This window comes from Neofelis nebulosa, chromosome 17 (assembly GCF_028018385.1).
Source record: "Neofelis nebulosa isolate mNeoNeb1 chromosome 17, mNeoNeb1.pri, whole genome shotgun sequence".
Classification (NCBI taxonomy): domain Eukaryota; kingdom Metazoa; phylum Chordata; class Mammalia; order Carnivora; family Felidae; genus Neofelis; species Neofelis nebulosa.
Window position 1 is genome coordinate 5,226,462 of NC_080798.1, and position 24,102 is coordinate 5,250,563.

At 39.1% G+C, this 24,102-nt stretch overlaps 1 protein-coding gene across 1 annotated transcript; it reads right to left on the reverse strand.

Annotated features, from left to right (window-relative positions):
* Positions 1 to 203: 203 nt before the first annotated feature.
* On the reverse strand, positions 204 to 22,185 carry LOC131500122 (KRAB domain-containing protein 5-like). Its single transcript, XM_058708873.1, has 6 exons — positions 22,044 to 22,185; positions 14,581 to 14,708; positions 11,804 to 11,960; positions 8,696 to 8,831; positions 7,150 to 7,292; positions 204 to 313 (listed from the first exon to the last, which is right to left on the reverse strand). The coding sequence occupies exons 1-2, from the start codon at positions 22,183 to 22,185 to the stop codon at positions 14,602 to 14,604; spliced, it is 249 nt and encodes an 82-aa protein (XP_058564856.1). The 3' UTR covers positions 204 to 313; positions 7,150 to 7,292; positions 8,696 to 8,831; positions 11,804 to 11,960; positions 14,581 to 14,601.
* Positions 22,186 to 24,102: the final 1,917 nt, after the last annotated feature.

The following is a 24,102-nucleotide window of genomic DNA, read 5'->3' on the forward strand; positions in this document are numbered from 1 at the left end:
TATGAATTCTGTGATGTCGATTAAAGTTTGAGTGGTGGACAAAGGCCTTGCCACATTCTTTACATTTATAAGGTTTCTCTTTAATATGAATTCTTTTATGTTGAATATGGTTTGAGTGACTGTTAAAAGCCTTACCACATTCTTTAGTTTGGTAAGTTTTTCCCCCAGAATGGATTCTCCTATGTTCGTTTAGTGATAAGCCATAAAGTTTTACCACATTCTTTGAATTTGTAAGGTTTCTCTCCAGTATTCATTCATTGATGATAAGACAGTCTTGAGGGCAGGAAGTTCAGGGTGCCATGTGAAGATACAGCTGAAAGATACCAAATAACAGAAAAGTAAAATCATTCTACTTCTTATTCTCAGAGGATGTGCTGACAACTTCTAATATACAACCTTAAAATCAGAATGTCAGCAAGGTGGCTGAGAAGCAATCATCAGGACATTATTCCTCCATAGACACATAATCTTGCACACAACTTAGTGACCACATAGCCTAATAGATAATGCTGTGGTATTGTCGTGGTATAGCACAAATCATTTTCTTATACCTCACATACTCAGGAATACAACAGGAGCCCAAAATACCACAAGGAAGGAAATTTAAACATAAAACGAAAATGAACAATATTGGATATAGCAAAACCAGGAAAATATCAACAATAGAGTTCATTTTCAGAACAAATGAACAAAATTGGCAAACCATTAACTAAATAATGAGAGACCAATTACAATCAGAAGTGAAGGCAGACACAGTATAACTGATATCATAGAAATAAAAATAATTAGAAGAGGTAACAATAGAGAATTACATACCAAGAAACAGATAGTGAAAAATGGGTATAAATGTCAAAAACATAGAACCTACCTAGACTCTCTCATGAAGAAATATTTTCAAAAATCTCAACTGATCTTTAACTACTAGGTAGATTGAACAAGTAATTATGAGAAAGTACTTCAAATCTCTTCAAACATTTCCAAGAAGGAAAAAGAAGGGAGATTAAGAACACACTGTCTGTGACCCCAGCATTAGTAGGTTATCAAAGCAAAGGAAGACATCACAAGTAAAGAAGAGTACAAACTACTACCTGTGGGAAATATTCATGGAAAGTCCACAATAGAACAAAGCAAATTAAATTTTAAAAATTAATATTTTAAATCATTAGCAAGTAGGAAATCTTCTTGAAATTCAAGGGTCTTTCAATATATGGAAAACTATGAGTGTAAGCCTGTGCCTTAACAGAATGAAGATCAAAAATGGCATGATCGTATTAATCAATGCACAACAGGAAGTGAGCATATTGGATACAATTTCGTGATTAAAAACATTCAATAAAGCAGGAATAGAAGGAAACAACAGCAACTTAATAAAGGCCATGAATGTTGGAAAGCTGAAATCTCACATATTCAATAATAAAACACTAGAAGCTTCTCCTGTATGATCAGAAACAAGGTAATGAAGTGACTTCACTACTTCCATTCAACATAGCACTGGATAGCCTATTCAGAACAATTAGGCAAGAAAAAAAATACATTATAGGCATCAAAAACAGAAGAGAAAAAACAAAATGATTTCTGTTTACAGATGATTGATCTATAGAACTCCTACAGAATCCTTATTGTTATATTTTTTATGTTTTTGCTTTGTTTTGGTCATCACTTGTATTACTATTTCTGCTAATTTTATCTAGTAGACACTCCATTTTCAAATTTTTATTCTATCAATGCTTGAATCAAGTTGTTAATTTCAACATTTTTCTTTTGTTTCAATGTTTGAGAGAGTAAGAGGTGGAGAGAAAGAGCAGAGTAGGGGCAGAGAGAGAGAGAGCGAGACCGAGAATCCCAGGAAGGCTTTACACTGGCAGCACAGAGCCTGACTTAGGGCTTGAACTCATGAACAATGAGATCATAACCTGAGCTAAAATCAATAGACACAAAACTGACTGAGCCACCCAGGAGCCCCTCACTTTTGTTTTTGTAACATTACATCACAACGAACTAGAGAAAATAAAAAACTATAGGTAAAATTTAGTAGAGGAAGGAAATAACAAGGAAAATAATAAATAAGTGACAAATAAAATAGAATAAACAAATAACATTGAAAGTGATGACCAGTTTTGAAAATAAGCATAATAGGCAATGAGTTAACTAAGAAAACAGGAAAGAAAACTAAAAATCCAAATGAAAAATGGAAGAAAAAAATGACACAATACCCCCAACAGTATATCATGTGATAACAGATTACTATAAACTAATCAGATAACTTAGGGAAAAAATAGATAAAATGCTTACGTTACCAAGATTGAAATATGAATCTTAAACCCAAGAAACAGGAACTCTTCTTAGACTACAAGAATGAAAGTTGAATTTGGAATAAAAACCTCCCAGCACAAAAAAGCCCAAGACCACATGCCTTCATTGGTCAATCCTAACACACGCACATACAAACACACACACACAAAGATAAATAATGATCTTCATCCAAATCTTACAAGTACTGGAATAGAGGGAAGATGTTCAAAATCATTCTATGAGGGCAACATTACCCTGATAGCAAAGCAGTATAAACACAAGAACAAAAATGTCCAGTTTGTCCATCATAATTATTGTTACTCTTTCTTCTGACCTCCATTTGCATGATAAATGTTTCTCTCACCTTTTCAATCTGTAAGTGTCTTCAGGTCTAAATTGAGTCTCTCCTCGGCAGCATATACATGGGTCTGGATTTTTTAAGTCCATTCAGACACCCTATGTGTTTTGATGGAAATGTATAGTACTTTTTTCATTCAAAGTAATTATTGATAGATATGGGCTTATTGCCATTTTATTACTTGTGTCAATATTTCTGGAGATTTTTTTCTGATCCTCTCTAGTCTTTGTCACTTTTGGTGTTTTCATTGCACTCAAAAAGTCCCTTTAACAGTTCTTGCAGAGCTGTTTCAGTGGGGATGAATTCCTTTAGATTTTGCTTATCTGGGAATCTCTTTATCTCTCCTTCCATTCTGAATGATAGCCTTGTTAGATAGAGTTCGCAGCTGCATATTTTTCCCATTTAGCCCATTGAAAATATTATGTCATTCCTTTCTTGCTTCCCAAGTTTCTATTGAGAAATCTCTACCTAGCCATATGGTTCTTGTCTTCCCTTGCAAGTAAAGACTGCTTTTCTTTTGCTTTTAAGATTTTTTTCTATGTCACCATATTTTGCAAATTTAATTCAAATATGTCTCCATGGCAGCCTGCTTTTTGCTTACTCTGTGCCTCCTGTATGTGGATGTCTGTTTACTTCCCCAGAATAAGGATGTTTTCTATTATTTCTTAAATTTCTGTTCCTTTTCTTACTCTGGAGCTCCTATAATAAGAATGTCATTAATTTTGATGGAGTCATTGAGTTCCTAAGTCTATTTTCATGGTACAAAATTTTTCTATTTTGTCTTCTAGGTCACTAATTTATTCCTCTGCTTCCTCCAGACTGTTCATTGCATTAGGTCAATTTCTAATCTTGTTTATTGCATTTTTCTCCTCACTGCAGACCACTGATCTGCAGATGCTCTCCTTGCCTGCTGTGGACAGTGTTTTGTGCCTGGCCTGAATGTGGTTAGTGTTCACTAAGTGTGCTGAGGTCTCTTTGTGAAATCAGACCTGACACCAACTCCACCAGCACTGAGGCCCTGCAGAACTGTCTGCTCAGGAGACATGGTATGGTCAGGGGCTTATGCAAGTCTCCTGGAGAGGGGCTGACCTTGCTGGGCCTGAGGCAAGCTTCACTGAGAAGGACACTGCAACCACAGCACAGGGTGGTAGGACTTGGTGTAAGCAACTTAGAGAACCAGTCTCCCCATTGAGCTACTTCACTCAGGTAGCTCTGTGTTCGTGATGTAGGGTGGGGGAAAAATGGTGCCACTCAGCTCCTTTGTTCTCAGACATCTCAGTGAATGCTGCCATTGAGGGAAGTGCTCATAGAACAGTGAATAATCTCACCCTTGTGTGACCCCCAGTGATCTTCAGATCACTGTTTCTAACCTATCTGCCCCCCCCCCCCCCCAAAAACACACACACAGATTGTATGCCTGCCTTCTCTCCAGGAGCAGTGCAGTGCCCTCCTATCTACAGCTCACCTTTAAAACTCTAGGCATTAAGCCATGCTGGTTCAAAGAACTCAAAAAGTTCAACTCCTCTTGTTTCCCAAGCCACTGGCTTTGGGGGAAATAGCCTCCTTGTGCTTCTCTTTCTCTGCAACCTCAGTTCCCTGCCCTCCATAGCAGTACAATCTGTTTCTCTCTAAGCCATGTCTCTGAACTGCCTACAGTCTTTGACGTGCTAGTTCTCTCTCATTAGTTGGGTAGTTCCTCTGTCAATCTTCAGGTTTCTTTTTGGGATATTAATGATGATTTGACAGTCACCTAGTTGTGTTTTGGGATGTGATAAGCCTAGGGTCCTCCCATATCGCCTCCATCGTCCTCTTTTCTGAAGAATCCTTGCTTTAAAAAACCTGTTAAAACTCACACAAATTTTACAAAGTTGGAAATACAAACCCAAGACTTAAAAATTAACTGTTTCTATGCAACAAACAACAATCCCAAAATAAAGATAGATTTACAATAGCATTACAAAGAATAAAGTGTATATGGTTTATCACCTTGATAGAGGTCACAGCTACTGTGATGAAAACTATAAAATATTGTGCAGGATTGAAAGAAAAATAAGTGGAACCATATCCATGTTCCTGCATAGGAACACTTAACACTACTGAGCTACTGGAGTGCCTGCTGGTTTACTTGGTTAAGTGTCTGACTTTGCCTCAGGTAATGATCTCATGGTTTGCGGGTTCAAGTTCTGTTCAGGTTCTTTGTTGAGACTCTGTGTTGACACATCAGAGCCTGGACCCTGCTTCAGACTCTGTGTCTCTCCCCCCACCTGCCCCCCAAAAAAATCACTACTGAGCTGTCAATACTACTCAATGTTATATATTTAATGCAATCTCTATCAAAATCCCAATGACATCTTAGGCAGAAAGATCAATACCCATCCTAACATTCATATTGATTAACGGGATATCACATAATGAGAATATTCATGAAAAAAAAAAAGTACATTGGTAGCACCACACTTCCTGATTTAAAACATACTAGGAAGCCACAGTTATCAAATAATGTATTACAGACGTAAAGACAGGCATAGAACAATGGAAAGTGTTCTTTCCATTGAAAGCTACACATGTATGTCTCTAATGCTAATGTGTATGGCAATGAACTAAAACTCTTGTTAAAATTCATATTTTGATTGGGATTTCTGGGTGAGGTCTGAGTTTTTCACATTTCTCATTAGCTTCAATGGATGTCAACATCTTCAGTTCAGAAGCCATACTTTTGGGGAGCCTGTGTGACTCAGTTAAGTGTCCCTCTCTTGATCTCAGCTCAGGTCATGATCTCATGGTCATGAGATTAAGTCCCAAATCAGGTTCTGGGCTGAGCATGAAGCCTGCTTGAATTCTCTTTCTCCCTCTCTGTCTACCCTCAGCCACTTGCAAACTAAATAAACATTAAAAAGGATCAATACTTTTTTTTTAAATTTTTTTTTCAACGTTTTTTATTTATTTTTGGGGCAGAGAGAGACAGAGCATGAACGGGGGAGGGGCAGAGAGAGAGGGAGACACAGAATCGGAAACAGGCTCCAGGCTCTGAGCCATCAGCCCAGAGCCTGACGCGGGGCTCGAACTCACAGACCGCGAGATCGTGACCTGGCTGAAGTCGGACACTTAACCGACTGCGCCACCCAGGCGCCCCAAAAAGGATCAATACTTTTAAAAAATGGGTGATAAAATGGAGGAGTGCCTGGTGGCTCAGTTGGTTAAGGGTCCAACTTCAGCTCAGGTCATGATCCTAGGGTTTGTGGTTTTGAGCCACATATCAGGCTCTGTGCTGACAGCTCAGAGTCTGGAGCCTGCTTCAGATTCTGGGTCTCTTTCTCTCCCCCCCCCCTTCCCTGCTCATTCATATTCATTCATTCTCTCTCTCTCTCTCTCTCTCTCACAAATGAATAAACATTAAAAAATTACAACTTCTAACATGAAGAACAGAAACAACAATTCTTACTGAACATTTACTACACACTACAGACCATTCTAACAGTTTTTCATAAATTCACCCATGAGTCTACACTAACCTATGAGAACAGAATTGTTCTTCATCTTTTAATAAAATCTTGGCAAAACTTGAGAAATAGTAGAGCTTAAGTTTTACCCCAGCAAGTCTGACTTTGAATTCATCTAAGAGGAACACACAGACTACTATACAAAGGCAACCCTAAAAGAAGGTTCACAGCAGGCTTCAAACTGACATGGTAATGCAAACACATTTACACCACACAACTGATCAACTAAAAGAAGTGAATATACAATATAAAATATGAAAATTACATATTGAATAAAAAAGAATAGAGGTAATAGAGTAAAAATTTTTTCATTGGCATGGAAACTAAGAAATGTTTTCAGGGGCATAAAATTTAGAAATCTATTTGTAAAAGAAAGTTATAGTGTCTTGCAAACACACCGCAGAGACAAGCACATACCCTATTTAACCAAAATAGCTATTTGTGAGTCTCCTATAACACTTAAAGTTTTTGTCTCATATCTTTTGTACTGAATTATATTTTACAATTTGAAGGCAGTGGAACATATATGGTGCATGTTTTCTTTCTCTGAAACAACAGAGCAGTGATAATGAAGATTGTGTCTGTGATAGGAGTGTGAAATAAAATGGAAACTTGTAGGACTGAGCCCTGACTGAAATACAATCTCCACTTCAAACACCACTATCTTCAACAAAAACAGGAGAGAGCCCTCATTTTCCAAGGCAGACTCAAAACAAAGTGAAAACATGGAACGGAGTTTCTAGAATGAATATCCTCTTGTAGTAAATCCTCCTAAGGTACTTAATATTAAATGAGAAAAAAACTATTAACCTTATGGTAGAGGGATGTGGCAGAGAGAAAATGAAGTTCTTGAACCTACTATAATGGATCACGTTGGTGTCAAGTGCCTAATGATTTTCAAAGGGCATAATAACTGCATTGAAATAAATGTCCAGATTAAGTATGTAAATCATAATCTAAATATAAAGGTAGGGGCATCTGGGTGAATCAGTCACTTACGTGTCCAACTCTTGATTTCTGCTCAGGTCTGGATCTCACAGTTCATGTGTTCGAGCGCTGCATCAGGCTCTGCACTGACAGCATGGAACCTGCTTGGGATTCTCTCTCTTCCTCTTTCTGGCCCTCTCCCACTTGTCTTCTCTCTCTCTCAAAATAAAATGTAAAATAAAATAATAAAATAAGATAAAATAAATGGATAGCATCTGTTTTATTCAATTACTGAGCCCAATATAGCACCCATATCTTTTAACTATAATAATGTATTTGAGCTTTGTCTTTCATGAGTGATCAGAGACTTTCAGAAGCTCCTCTTTGAATTCTTATCAGCTCAATCACAAAAGCTTGGGCCAGAGATCCTGACATGAGAGATTACCTGATGTACAATGCTTGGAAAACTATGATCTCCTTTTGGTGTCCTTTCCTAATTTAATGATATTCTCCAGCGTTCCTGAAACATTGTGGGATTTCTCCACTGCAAAACAGATGGACTGGGAGTTTTAATAGAAGCCCTAGTCCTCATGCTGATTGATATCCTGTCCCATTTTTTTTTCTCTCAAAGATGATATTCCTCTTTCTCATAGTGCCTATAGCACAGTATCTTTCTATAAAAACATTATTGATCTAGTAAGTAGAAGAGGAACAGGCAAAGCTCATTTAATGCTTCATTCCACTGATTTAACAAGCACAGGTGACCCTGTGTACCCACCTGTATACCCAGGTGTACCCACCTGTGTACCCACCTCCCATGCTGTTGAAATCCATGTATAACTTTGACTCCCTAACAATTCATTTTAATAGTCTATTGTTGACAAGAAACCTTATCAAAGAGTCAATTAATATATATTTTATTTTATAGGTGTTAAATATGGTATTCCTGCAATAAAATAAGCTCAACAAAAGAAGATGCTAAGAACATCAGAAGGAAGATAAAATATAATACTATACTGTAAATACATCTGACTGTAAGTGGACACACAGTTCAAGGCCGTGAGATTCAAGAGTCAAGTGTGTTTTGTGTTACTATCTGTTTACCTGCAGCCTTGATGAAGGTGGGGCCAGCTAAGGTTGGTGTAGGACAATAGTTCATCTATTACAGATCACTGATCACACAGTAAAATCCATTCACTGTTATTTATTAAAATAATAAGTTCAAAAACTCACTAAACAAACCACTGCAAGATCACTGTAGGATCCTTGGTCAAAATACCCATCACAAGCATTCAAGAACCATTCTTATTCCTGATATAATGATCTGTGACTTGTACTTCCCATGTTTTTCACACTGAGGCTAATTATTGAGTAAATGTGGATTTACAATATCTTGTGCTCTTATGGGAAAGTTAGCTATACTTTCCTCAAGTATCTATGAAAATTTCTTTATGTCAACCCTGTAACAAACGTTCTTCTATGAATGGCTATTATGAAAATACATCCAGATTTTAATGAATTGCTAGTGTCTTCTCAAACAGCAAGTGGCAAAACTATTTAAAATTAGACCATATCTCTGTCTTACTTTAATGCAAAGAATGATGCCCTGAACACTTACTTCATGCTGACTTACATCACTTTTGTACATCAACAACAAACAGCATCTTCAGGTAGACTTTCTTCATACATTGTACATGACAGCCTCTTGAATCTTCCATCAAAAAGTAGGTATGAATGCCACATCGTATAAGAGCCTATGTGTGAGACATCAACAATCAAATCACTTTGCATGCACACAAATAAAGCCATAGCATGAGATGATTTAAGAGTAAAATTATTAATATGCCTATTGCAAATACTCTTATAGTAAAAAAAAAACAAAACAAAAAAACGAGAGACACACTGATAATAACTATCCCTCTCCAGACATCCATCCCCTCCTTAATACTTTCATGCATATTAACAAACACAGTTGCCAGGGCCCCTGGGTGGCTCAGTCAGTTAAGGGTCTCTCGGTTTCAGCTCAGGTCATGATCTCAGGTTGTGAAATTGAGCTATGCTTCAGGCTCTGTGCTGACAGTGCAGAGAAGGCTTAGGATTCTCTGCCCATCCCTTCCTCTCAAAATAAACAAACATTAAAAAAATACAGCTGACCATTGAATAACATGGGTTTGAACACTGTGGGTCCACTTATTCATATATATATATATATATATATATATATATATATATATATATAATATAGTACTGAAAACATGTTTCCTCTTTGGTTTGATTTTCTTAGTATTTTCTATTCTCAAGCTTATTTTATTATAAAAATATCATATATAATACAGATAGCATACAAAGAATGTGATAATTGACTTAATATTCTAGGTAAGTCTTCTAGTCAACAATATACTATTTCCATATAAAAGTAGGTATGGTTTTAAGTTTTGCAGACTCAGACATTACACACGGATTTTTAATTGTGAAGGGGTTAGTGCCCCTAACAATTGCATTGTCCAAGGCTAATGTATAATTGATCTGAGTGTTTTAAGTTTTCATTCTTCTATGTAATAAATACTCTGATTTTGAATCATGTCTGAAAACTAGTATTTACTTATGCTTTCTGCTGTGAATTCAGATTTTATATAGATATAGCTTTCTACTACATAGTTTGCTGATTGTTTACATCTGTCTGTTTTTATCCTTTATAAAGACTATTTTAGGGGGTGCCTGAGGTGCTCAGTTAGTCGAGTGTCTGACTCTTGATTTTGGCTTGGTCACGATCCTATGGCCATGGGATTGAACCCCACATGGACCTCTGCATTGAGCATGGAGCCTGCTTAGGATTTTCTCTTTTTCTCCCTCTGCCCCTCTCCCTCTATCTACAAGAAAAGGCAAGACTGTATTTTGTACTCAAGTGTATTTTAAAAACAAAGGTCTGCCATCATTTTTTTTTTTTTTTTACATTTCTAGGGTTTCTATCCAGTATGCTTTCCATAAAGACTTTGCCAATATTCTTCACTTTTGTAAGGTACCACCCCAGGATTTGCTATCTTCTGTTGAATAGTTTTGATTATGAGTTAAATGGTATGCCACATTCATTACATTTCTTTATATTTTATTTTGTAAATGTTTATTTTTGAGAGTGAGAGCAAGAGCAGGAGATGGACAGAGGTGGGTAGGAGGGAGACAGAAGATCTGAAGTAGGCTCTGCACTGACAACACAAAGCCTGATGTGGGACTTGAGCTCACAAATTGTGAGACTGTCACCTGAGCTTATGTGAGAAGTTCAACCAAGTGAGCCACCCAGGTGCACACAGTCCTTACATTTTAAGGTTTTCTCCAGTACTCTCTGATGTTCACAAACTTTATAATTCTGCTTAAAGGCTTTGTCACATTTTATTTTACATTTGTAGCCTTCTCCCAGCTATTTATAAACTTATGTTTGTTAAGTTTTGTGTGGTAGTTAGCATCTTTGCCACATTTTATTTGTAAAAGCATTCTTCCCATTATAAAATCTCTGCTGTTGAGCAAATTTTGAAGACAAGTTAAAAGTTTTGCGACAGTTACTACATTTCTAGGTTTTCTTTCCAACAAGGATACAATGATGTATACTAATATTTGAACTTTCATAAAAGACTTTCCCATCCTTATTACTTTAAGACTGATTCTCTGGTGTTGGGATTAACATTTTTTCCCAGATTCGTTGAATTGGTAAACTCTGTTTCCATTATAAAATCTTTGGTAATTATGGAAGATCGACTACTCACTGAAGATTTTCCTAACAACACATGAAACTTGTTTCAAATTGTTCAATAGTATCACATAATACTCATGTTTAAAATAAATATCTAACCATGTCTGTCAAAATTAAAAGACTTTGGAACAAAAAGTGATGATGTGTTGGTGGAAGGAATCAAGAACCCTTCAAAAAAGACTTGTTAAATCCATCCCATTCAGAATTATCTTCATTGTTAAATATCTAACCTTCATAAATGTTTCAGTGAATGATTAAACCAATGTTCTATATGAAGTGGTTTGAATGATTACTTTTAGCATGGACTAGGTGACTTTCCAGAACTTCCGAATGTCCTTTCAGAGAATATAGATGTTTCAAAAATGGATTTGGATCCTTTCATTCAAAGACAGTGTTGCGAAAATATAACTGACTTAATGTTGCCCCCCCCCCCCGCCAAGTTTTTATATTATTGATCTCTCCTGACAGTAAGGATTTCATTGTGGTGATTTGGCCACTTTTGTTATAACCATCATAACATCCTTTCTACCCTTACCACTGTCTAAGTGTAAATACTCAGAGCCACAGCCTCCAGATCTACCCAAATTAGGTGTAGGGAATGAATCTTCTTTTGCCAATCATTGCCAACAAGCATAGGGTGTTATGGAGAGACACAACTACAAAATATAAAAGAAGTTTTCCCACTCACTAAACTCACACAAACATACATTAAAATGCTAATGTAAAAAATTAGTTCCCATCACAGGACATCAGCAGAATGGAGAAATAGGAAATACCAGCACTTTGCTCTTCCATGAAATCAAAGTGGACCAAATTACCTTTGGAATGCTCCAGAAGCTGGTTAGGAGAACACAGCATACCCAGAAAAGTAAAAATGGAGAAGAGCCACATCAAAGAGACAATGAACATTGGTGAAACTTGCCCACAACTGCTGTTCACCCTCTCTGGCACTCTGTGGAAAGACCGTGAGAAAACTCTTACCTCCTCTAAGGAGAGAAACCATAAGTGACCTGAATAATGATCTGGCTTATTTTCAGCTGCGTGAAGAACTCGTTTATCATGCAGGACATACAAAGCTGAAGGAATGAGAGGACCCACTGGATGCACCATGGTAGCTGCTCAGATAAAATGTGACTATCTGTTCAAACAACAGAAGGTACAGAGGTGAAAGCAATCAGAAAAAGGAAGGTGTCATACATTCTCAAGTAACTACATTTTCTCAAACTGGGAAATTTAAAAAACTCAGACATTACAAATGGCCAAAATGTGTGACAGATGCCAGAATTACTATTATTTGTGTTTCCCTCTACAAAGCAACTTCATAAGCCCATGCCCAGAGGATTTTTTTTAATTCCCAAATCGAGAGATCACAAAGTATACAAAGAAAATGTAAAATGCATTGCAATCAGAGTAATAAAGTGCATCTTCAAAACTGACCCTAAATTAATAAGGAACTACTAATTGTCTGACAAAGATGTCAAAAAAATAATCATAAATGAGGCACCTGGCTGGTTAAGTCAGTGCAGGGTGTGATTCTTGATCTCAGGGTTCTGAGTTATATCCCCACATTGCATGTAGAGATGAGTTAAAAATAAAATCTTAAACAAACAAAAAAAAATGTATCCTAAAGATGCTCATGTAGGAAGAAGAAAAAAGAGGTAGGTAATGAAATAATATCAGAAAACTATACATGACCAAAATGAAAATCCAAAGAGACAAAACAACAACCCAAAATTAGGATCTGAGGAATACAATTACTGAATTTAAAAATACACTAATGGGACAGCAACAGACTTGATCAAGCAGAAGAAAGAACCAGACAACCTTAAGACCCCTTGTTTTAAATTAACTACTAAGAGAACCAAAGAAAAATGTGGAAAAGAACAGAGTCTAGGGACTCATGGGTCACCAACAAGTCTCATTCCCCATACGGAGAGGAGAGGAGAAAGAAATCATATGAAGAACTAAAGGCTTGTGGTTCCCATGTATGTGGAAAGAAGAGACCAACAAGCTCAGTAAATTCAAAGGATATGTGTCAAGATATGAACACAGTGACACACTTTAATTAACCTATCAAAAGTCATGATGATAAATGATGAATTGTTAAACACCATGACAAAAGCAGCTCATCTTCTACAAGAGAGCTCTTTTAAGATTATGAGTGGGATTCTCAGTAAACCTGATAGGAGGAAGTACATGGGACAATGTATTCAAGTACCGAAAGATCAAAAATATCCACCAAGAATACTCTACCTGGCAAAAGTAATTTTCATGGATGTAGAAATGAAGTCTTTCCCAAGTGAAACCATGCCCAGGTTTACCAGTAGACCTCTCCTATAGAAATGTTCAAGGAAGTCCTTTTAGTTGAAATCAAAGGATTCTAAATGGTAAATGAAACCATACGACAACATATGCTCTCTGCTAAATGTAAAGAGTTACACAATTACAGATATCTTTAGTGTTGTAATTGGGTAGCACATGTCACTTCATTTCTGCTAGCATTTTTTTAAATAAAAGCATAAAGATCATTAATCTAGGTAATAAAGTATACAACATAAAGAATAGAATTAGTCATATTTGTCAAGTGGGTACACGGGTGGAGATAAGTAGAAGAATTTTGCATGTAATGGACGCTATCAGTTCACAATGGTTTGTTAGTTTAAGATGTTTTAAGTAGTCTCTTGGGTAACCACAATGAAAATATATACAGAGGACACAAAAGCTAATGAGAATGGTGTCAAATCATGCCATGGGTATAATACCAGAATTAAGGATAAAATATAATATCTAAACTTGATACAGTTATATAAAATGTTTAAATATTACTCTCAATTCACAAAAAGGGTTTCTCTCATGCAGAGAAAACATAAATTCACCAATAACTAGATGCAACTCATCTAGACATGATATGATGTAAACTGAACACTAACCAGGAAAGAAATGAAAAACATGTGTCTCAAATTATGCATGGGTGGTATTTATTCAGGCAAATGCATAATTTTATGGGTGAAGGGCATAAAGTTGATTTACATTTGAGTTAAACTCATCCTGTCTTAAAATGTAGTGAGATGAAAATTGTCAGCCTGTAACAAAATTCACAGGCAGAGATTTAATTACAACTAATGTTGTGAAAGTTCCCACCAAAAGGAACCACATTGTTATGGGATTATAAAATCAGAATAACAATTAACCCCAAAATACTACATAAGATGAATTTTTAAAAGGAAACCTTCTATATTACTGTAATTTTAAACTGCGTAACCATGAAAAGCAAGCATTTTGATTTCTTGGCATGCTTCCAGTGACAATAAAAGTAAAGAATATTCAGTAAAATCAACTATAAAATGCTCTAATTAAAAATTTTATGAATAGGGGGCCCTGGGTGGCTCCGTCTGTTAAGCGTCCGACTCTGACTTTGGCTCAGGTCATGATATCACTGTCCGTGAGTTCAAGCCCCGCATTGGGCTCTGTGCTGACGGCTCAGAGCCTGGAGCCTGTTTCGGGTTCTGTGTCTCCCTCTTTCTCTGCCCCTCCCCTGTTCATGCTCTGTCTCTCTCTGTCTCAAAAATAAATAAACGTTAAAAAAATTTTTAAAAAATTGTATGAATAAACACTGAAAATACATTAAAAATGTATTATGTTACAAATTTGTATTATATTATGTGTTATGTCAGTATTATGTTACTAATTTCCATTCAAGGAGAACTACTCAAGTGACATTTTAAGTTCCATCTTCCTACTTTACATTTGGATCTCACCTCTGTCATCTGCTTCATTCATTACCACCTACCCAGATGAGTGGCTACTCTCTCTTTTTGCTTCACATTCCAAGACTCCTTCTTTTGTTCCAAAATGATGACCAGGTCTAGTTTTGACACAATATGACCTGTTTATTAGAAAAAAAGGAACATTTGAGACAAATGAATGGCTCAGTCGGTTTAGCATCTGACCCTTGATCTAAGCTTGGGTCATGGTCTCCTGGTCTCAGGATCTCAGGATCTCATCAAGACTAAGTTGGGCTCTTTGCTGACAGTGAGGAGCCTGTTTGGGATTCTCTTTCTCTCTGCTCCTTTCCTGCTTGTGCTCTCTCTCAAAAGAAATAAATATTTTTGTTTTTAATAAAGGAATATGAGTATTGATGGAGATTCTAACTTTCAATCCATTATTGTGTTCAGGAGAAAATAAAGAACATTGTATAATTCTAGACAGTGATTTCCCAAATGCTGTTGCCCAACAACCCCTTTAGAACATGCAGGAGGGATTTCTGATGTTCAGATCTTGACCTCCACTTCCTAGTACTACCACTACATAAAGGAGTAGAAACTGGTATTTAAAATGTGAGAAATACCACTTGATTCCACTCAGTGTTTATTTATTTTTTTTTTTAATTTTTTTAACGTTTATTCATTTTTGAGACAGAGAGAGACAGAGCATGAATGGGGGAAGGTCAGAGAGAGAGGGAGACACAGAATCTGAAACAGGCTCCAGGCTCTGAGCTGTCAGCACAGAGCCCAACGCGGGGCTCGAACTCACGGACCGTGAAATCATGACCTGAGCCGAAGTCGGAAGCCCAACTGACTGAGCCACCCAGGCGCCCCCCACTCAGTGTTTAGATTGCCACTAAGTGCAGCGCCTGGGTGGTTTGGTCGGTTATGCATCTGACACATGGTTTCTGTTCAAGTCATGATCTCATGGTTCCTGAGTTTGAGCCCAGCATGGGGCTCTATGCTTACAGCATGGAGCCTGCCTAGGATTCCCTCTACCCCTCTCTCTGCTCTTTCTCAAAATAAACTTAAAACATTTTTTTTTTTTAGAACTGCCATTAATCCAAACAGAGCCTCTGAGTCTGGCTGGCAAAAGCGGAGGGGCCGGACGGACTGTGTTCCGACAGCAAGCGCGACTTAGCGTCTGGGAGGTCATAAGTTAACAACTCTGCTCAGAAAGCGGGAAGGCTGGAGGACAAAGGGAGGGAGAGTTGCTGAGCCCCCGGACAACAGAGCTCAGCTTGGCTGGGAACAAAGGCGCTCGCCAGCGCCATCTCCCCCGCCCATCCCCCAGCCAAAATCCCAAAGGGAACCAGTTCCTGCCAGAGAACTTGCTCGCTCCACGCAAACACCCAACTCTGTGCTTCTGCGGAGCCAAACCTCCGGCAGCGGATCTGACTCCCTCCCGCTGCCACAGGGCCCCTCCTGAAGCGGATCACCTAAGGAGAAGCGAGCTAAGCCTGCCCCTCCTGCCCCCGTGCACCTTGCCTACCCACCCCAGCTAATACGCCAGATCCCCAGCACCACAAGCCTGGCAGTGTGCAAGTAGACCAGACGGGCCACGCCACCCCACAGTGAATCCCGCCCCTAGGAGAGGGGAAGAGAAGGCACACACCAGTCTGACTGTGACCCCAGCGGTGGGCTGGGGGCAGACATCAGGTCGGACTGCGGCCCCGCCCACCAACTCCAGTTATACACCACAGCACGGGGGAAGTGCCCTGCAGGTCCTCACCACTCCAGGGACTATCCAAAATGACCAAATGGAAGAATTCCCCTCAGAAGAATCTCCAGGAAATAACAACAGTTAATGAACTGATCAAAAAGGATTTAAATAATATAACAAAGTGAATTTAGAATAATAGTCATTAAATTTATCGCTGGGCTTGAAAACAGTATAGAGGACAGCAGAGAATCTCTTGCTACAGAGATCAAGGGACTAAGGAACAGTCACGAGGAGCTGAAAAGCGGTTTAAACGAAATGCAAAACAAAATGGAAACGACGACGGCTCAGACTGAAGAGGCAGAGGAGAGAATAGGTGAACTAGAAGATAAAGTTATGGAAAAAGAGGAAGCTGAGAGAAAGAGAGATAAAAAAATCCAGGAGTATGAGGGGAAAATTAGAGAACTAAGTGATACACTAAAAAGAAATAATATACGCATAATTGGTATCCCAGAGGAGGAAGAGAGAGGGAAAGGTGCTGAAGGGGTACTTGAAGAAATTATAGCTGAAAACTTCCCTGAACTGGGGAAGGAAAAAGGCATTGAAATCCAAGAGGCACAGAGAACTCCCTTCAGACGTAACTTGAATCGATCTTCTGCATGACATATCATAGTGAAACTGGCAAAATACAAGGATAAAGAGAAAATTCTGAAAGCAGCAAGGGATACACATGCCCTCACATATAAAGGGAGACCTATAAGACTCGTGACGGATCTCTCCACTGAAACTTGGCAGGCCAGAAAGAAATGGCCGGAAATCTTCAATGTGATGAACAGAAAAAATATGCAGCCGAGAATCCTTTATCCAGCAAGTCTGTCATTTAGAATCGAAGGAGAGATAAAGGTCTTCCCAAACAAACAAAAACTGAAGGAATTCGTCACCACTAAACCAGCCCTACAAGAGATCCTAAGGGGGATCCTGTGAGACAAAGTACCAGAGACATCACTACAAGCATAAAACATACAGACATCACAATGACTCTAAACCCGTATCTTTCTATAATAACACTGAATGTAAATGGATTAAATGCGCCAACCAAAAGACATAGGCTATCAGAATGGATAAAAAAACAAGACCCATCTATTTGCTGTCTACAAGAGACTCATTTTAGATCGGATGACACCTTCAGATTGAGAGTGAGGGGATGGAGAACTATTTATCATGCTACTGGAAGCCACAAGAAAGCTGGAGTAGCCATACTTATATCAGACAAACTAGACTTTAAATTAAAGGCTGTAACAAGAGATGAAGAAGGGCATTATATAATAATTACAGGGTCTATCCATCAGGAAGAGCTAACAATTATAAATGTCTATGTGCCGAATACCGGAGCCCCCAAATATATAAAACAATTACTCATAAACATAAGCAACCTTATTGATAAGAATGTGGTCATTGCAGGGGACTTTAACACCCCACTTACAGAAATGGATAGATCATCTAGACACACGGTCAATAAAGAAACAAGGGCCCTGAATGATACATTGGATCAGATGGACTTGACAGATATATTTAGAACTCTGCATCCCAAAGCAACAGAATATACTTTCTTCTCAAGTGCACATGGAACATTCTCCAAGATAGATCATATACTGGGTCACAAAACAGCCCTTCATAAGTTTACAAGAATTGAAATTATACCATGCATACTTTCAGACCACAATGCTACGAAGCTTGAAACCAACCACAGCAAAAAGTCTGGAAAACCTCCAAAAGCATGGAGGTTAAAGAACACCCTACTAACGAATGAGTGGGTCAACCAGGCAATTAGAGAAGAAATTAAAAAATATATGGAAACAAACGAAAATGAAAATACAACAATCCAAACGCTTTGGGATGCAGCGAGGCAGTCCTGAGAGGAAAATACATTGCAATTCAGGCCTATCTCAAGAAACAAATCCCAGGGGCGCCTGGGTGGCGCAGTCGGTTAAGCGTCCGACTTCGGCCAGGTCACGATCTCGCGGTCCGTGAGTTCGAGCCCCGCGTCAGGCTCTGGGCCGATGGCTCGGAGCCTGGAGCCTGTTTCCGATTCTGTGTCTCCCTCTCTCTCTGCCCCTCCCTCGTTCATGCTCTGTCTCTCTCTGTCCCAAAAATAAATAAAAAATGTTGAAAAAAAAATTTAAAAAAAAAAAAAAAAAAAGAAACAAATCCCAAATACAAAATACAACAGCACACCTAAAGGAGCTAGAAGCAGAACAGCAAAGGCAGCCTAAACCCAGCAGAAGAAGAGAAATAATAAAGATCAGAGCAGATATAAACAATATAGAATCTAAAAAAACTGTAGAGCAGATCAACGAAACCAAGAGTTGGTTTTTTGAAAAAATAAACAAAATTGACAAACCTCTAGCCAGGCTTCTCAAAAAGAAAAGGGAGATGACCCAAATAGATAAAATCATGAATGAAAATGGAATTATTACAACCAATCCCTCAGAGATACAAACAATTATCAGGGAATACTATGAAAAATTATATGCCAACAAATTGGACAACCTGGAAGAAATGGACAAATTCCTAAACACCCATACTCTTCCAAAACTCAATCAGGAGGAAACAGAAAGCTTGAACAGACCCATAACCAGCGAAGAAATTGAATTGGTTATCAAAAATCTCCCAACAAATAAGAGTCCAGGACCAGATGGCTTCCCAGGGGAGTTCTACCAGATGTTTAAAGCAGAGATAATACCTATCCTTCTCAAGCTATTCCAAAATTAGAAAGGGAAGGAAAACTTCCAGACTCATTCTATGAAGCCAGCATTACTTTGATTCCTAAACCAGACAGAGACCCAGTAAAAAAAGAGAACTACAGGGGCGCCTGGGTGGCGCAGTCGGTTAAGTGTCCGACTTCAGCCAGGTCACGATCTCGCGGTCCGTGAGTTCGAGCCCCGCGTCAGGCTCTGGGCTGATGGCTCAGAGCCTGGAGCCTGTTTCTGATTCTGTGTCTCCCTCTCTCTCTGTCCCTCCCCCGTTCATGCTCTGTCTCTCTCTGTCCCAAAAAATAAAATAAACGTTGAAAAAAAAATTTTTTTAAAAGAGAACTACAGGCCAATATCCCTGATGAATATGGATGCAAAAATTCTCAATAAGATACTAGCAAATCGAATTCAACAGCATATAAAAAGAATTATTCACCATGATCAAGTGGGATTCATTCCTGGGATGCAGGGCTGGTTCAACATTCGCAAATCAATCAACGTGATACATCACATTAATAAAAAAAAAAAAAGAGAAGAACCATATGATCATGTCAATCGATGCAGAAAAGGCCTTTGACAAAATCCAGCACCTTTTCTTAATAAAAACCCTAGAAAAAGTCGGGATAGAAGGAACATACTTAAAGATCATAAAAGCCATTTATGAAAAGCCCACAGCTAACATCATCCTCAATGGGGAAAAACTGAGAGCTTTTTCCCTGAGATCAGGAACACGACAGGGATGTCCACTCTCACTGCTGTTGTTTAACATAGTGCTGGAAGTTCTAGCATCAGCAATTAGACAACAACAGGAAATCAAAGGCATCAAAATTGGCAAAGATGAAGTCAAGCTTTCACTTTTTGCAGATGACATGATATTATACATGAAAAATCCGATAGATTCCACCAAAAGTCTGCTAGAACTGATACATGAATTCAGCAAAGTTGCAGGATACAAAATCAATGTACAGAAATCAGTTGCATTCTTATACACTAACCATGAAGCAACAGAAAGACAAATAAAGAAACTGATCCCATTCACAATTGCACCAAGAAGCATAAAATACCTAGGAATAAATCTAACCAAAGATGTAAAAGATCTGTACGCTGAAAACTATAGAAAGCTTATGAAGGTAATTGAAGAAGATATAAAGAAATGGAAAGACATTCCCTGCTCATGGATTGGAAGAATAAATATTGTCAAAATGTCAATACTACCCAAAGCTATCTACACATTCAATGCAATCCCAATCAAAATTGCACCAGCATTCTTCTCGAAACTAGAACAAGCAATCCTAAAATTCATATGGAACCACAAAAGGCCCCGAATAGCCAAAGTAATTTTGAAGAAGAAGACCAAAGCAGGAGGCATCACAATCCCAGACTTTAGCCTCTACTACAAAGCTGTAATCATCAAGACAGCATGGTATTGGCACAAAAACAGACACATAGACCAATGGAATAGAATAGAAACCCCAGAACTAGACCCACAAACGTATGGCCAACTCATCTTTGACGAAGCAGGAAAGAACATCCCATGGAAAAAAGACAGTCTCTTTAACAAATGGTGCTGGGAGAACTGGACAGCAACATGCAGAAGGTTGAAACTAGACCACTTTCTCACACCATTCACAAAAATAAACTCACAATGGATAAAGGACCTGAATGTGAGACAGGAAACCATCAAAACCCTAGAGGAGAAAGCAGGAAAAGACCTCTCTGACCTCAGCCGTAGCAATTTCTTACTTGACACATCCCCAAAGGCAAGGGAATTAAAAGCAAAAGTGAATTACTGGGAACTTATGAAGATAAAAAGCTTCTGCAAAGCAAAGGAAACAACCAACAAAACTAAAAGGCACCCAATGGAATGGGAAAAGATATTTGCAAATGACATATCAGACAAAGGGCTAGTATCCAAAATCTATAAAGAGCTCACCAAACTCCACACCCGAAAAACAAATAACCCAGTGAAGAAATGGGCAGAAAACATGAATAGACACTTCTCTAAAGAAGACATCCAGATGGCCAACAGGCACATGAAAAGATGTTCAACGTCGCTCCTCATCAGGGAAATACAAATCAAAACCACACTCAGATATCACCTCACACCAGTCAGAGTGGCCAAAATGAACAAATCAGGAGACTATAGATGCTGGCGAGGATGTGGAGAGACGGGAACCCTCTTGCACTGTTGGTGGGAATGCAAATTGGTGCAGCCGCTCTGGAAAGCAGTGTGGAGGTTCCTCAGAAATTAAAAATAGACCTACCCTATGACCCAGCAATAGCACTGCTAGGAATTTATCCAAGGGATACAGGAGTACTGATGCATAGGGGCACTTGTGCCCCAATGTTTATAGCAGCACTCTCAACAATAGCCAAATGGAAAGAGCCTAAATGTCCATCAACTGATGAATGGATAAAGAAAACGTGGTTTATATACACAATGGAATACTACGTGACAATGAGAAAGAATGAAATATGGCCTTTTGTAGCAACGTGGATGGAAGTGGAGAGTGTGACGCTAAGTGAAATAAGCCATACAGAGAAAGACAGATACCATATGGTTTCACTCTTATGTGGATCCTGAGAAACTTAACAGAAACCCATGGGGGAGGGGAAGGGAAAAAAAAAGAAAAAAAGGAGGTTAGAGTGGGAGAGAGCCAAAGCATAAGAGACTGTTAAAAACTGAGAAGAAACTGAGGGTTGATGGGGGTGGGAGGGGAGGGTGGGTGATGGGTATTGAGGGTATCCCTTTTGGTATGAGCACTGGGTGTTGTATGGAAACCAATTTGACAATAAATTTCATATAAAAAAAAAAGAATTGCCATTAATCTACAGAAATGATGATGTTACCCTAAGGAAGGGGAAGCTAAAGCTGAATAGGAAACATGAAGATTTTTCTCTACATCTACAAACCCCTACTTTTTTCCCTGACTGCAGGCATCTGAATCCCACTCATGCAAAGAGGAAGCTTCCAAGAGACAGTCTTCAAAAGAAGGAACAAAACTCCAAGTGTTGTTGGGAAGTCTGGAAGGAGTTATCCTCACCCAAGAAGAGGAGGTGTCCATAGTTCTTTAACATCACATCCCTGTACAATTCCCACTGACTATGGTTCAGGCATCCCCATTCCTCCTGAGAGAATTCTATGGCCACATCCCTGAATGTCAGCAACCCTGCAATAAATACCATAGTTACCTAGTGGCCATAGGCTGAGGTCATAATGGTACCTAAGATGCAAGAGGGAGTTAATGTCACTAGCTAGAACCCCAGACCTGACCTTCACTGCTTGCCTGCTTATACCCACTGACCTTAAACCCACACTTTACCTAACCTCTTTTTTCTATCTTATCTTTTACTTAAGACAAAACACTCCATGCCATTGTGTCCTGTGGTGGAAACAAAAAGTATCCCACAAAAGGACATGACTACCCTGAGGAAGAGCTTGGATTGGCCCAATTTGAGCTTAATCCCTGACGTACTTCTAAGCAGCTGAACAAGAGAGTAAACCATGGAGTGAGGACAGTTACCTTTATCTCATATTAAAAAAATAATGTTTATTTCCTTGAGAGAGAGAACACAAGTGGGGGTGGGGCAGGGAGACAGAGAAACAATTCCAACCAGGCTCCATCCTCAATGTGGAGCTGGACTTGGGGCTTGAACTCAGGAGTGAGATACTGACCTGAGCATAAATCAAAAGTCAGATGCTCAGCCGCCTCAGCCACCCAGACGACCCCTTTTACCTCATTATAATACTAAAATCTCCACCCAAGGAGGAGCACAAATCCATTTACTATGTAACATACAAAGTATGTATAGAACTGTTTTTTTAAGGCTCATGTGCAACCTTATCCTGACCTCTATATAGATGATGACCTCTCCTTTTTAAATATCCACCCTAACCCAAAATAAAAGGAAACCATTCCCACTTCCTCTGAGTCTCTGCTTTGGATGTTATTCCCTGTGATCTTATTTTTTTTAATGCCTACTTTTGACAAAGAGAGACACAGAGTGTGAGTGGGGGAGGAGCAGAGAGAGAGAAGGAGACAGAATCCAAAGTAGGCTCCAGGCTCTGAGCTGAGCTGTCAGCACAGAGCCCTACCCCCAGGGCTCGAAGCCACAAGGCATGAGATCATGATCTGAGCTGAAGTCAGAGGCTTAACCAACTGAGCCACCCAGGCACCTATCTTCTTATTTCTTGTAAATCAATTTTCCTTGGTCTGACATTCCTCCCCCCCCAACCCCCCCCAACCCCCCCCCCCCGCTCCATGTAGTTTTTTTGTGATTCACCAAGGAGTGAACTCATGTTACTTCAGTTATATTAGGAGAACTGTTTCTGGCTTAGGTGAATTTCCTGCTTTCTGCAGTAAGAGAATTGGTAACACAGTATTAGGCTCTAGTATATTCTCTAAATTTGAAGTGAGTTGAGCTACCCATGTGCCCTGCAATTTCTACAGGCATGAAATTTCCCAAGAAACAGACAACAGAGCCTCTGGCCTTGGATGCAAGGCTTACCTGAGAACTGGCCATTTCTTCTTTCACCTTTCACCTTATCCTCTAGATTTCTTTCTCAGAAGATCTTTGTGGAGAAATCACAGCTGAATTAGAAGAAAATGCCTATATAGCCACCAACACAACCTCTTCACCTGTAAACTGATCACTTGCAGGCAGGACTTTAAAATGCAGGGGCACCTGGGTGGCTCAGTTGGTTGGGCTTCCAACTTCGGCTCAGGTCATGATCTCGCGGTTTGTGGGTTTGAGTCCCACGTCGGGCTCTGTGCTGACAGCTCAGAGCCTGGAGCCTGCTTCGGATTCTGTGCCTCCCTCACCCTTTGCTCCTACCCTGCTTATGCGCTCTCTCTTTCAATAATAAATGAACATTAAAAAATTTTTTTTTTCAATGCAGAAAAGGCCCAACTTCCTAGTCCTTTGTGTCAGGAGTTATTCAGAAACCAGGAGCTCCCACCTGGAAACCAATCTCTGAATTTCCCTTCCCTGCTTTCAGGGGGCCTCCCCCTGCCCCCACAGAAGCCCACAAATTCTGCTTGATCATAGCAACATTGTGCTACATGGACCTGACCCTCCCCAACTCCTGTGGAGGAGACCCTT

Excerpts from the sequence above, each read along its gene's own strand:
- LOC131500122 (XM_058708873.1), bottom strand. The coding sequence starts at position 22,185 with ATGGTATTTATTGCAGGGTTGCTGACATTCAGGGATGTGGCCATAGAA. Across the intron at positions 14,709-22,043 it reads TGGACACCTCCTCTTCTTGG|GTCATATTGTGTCAAAACTA; the intron begins GTGAGGATAACT and ends TCTAATAAACAG.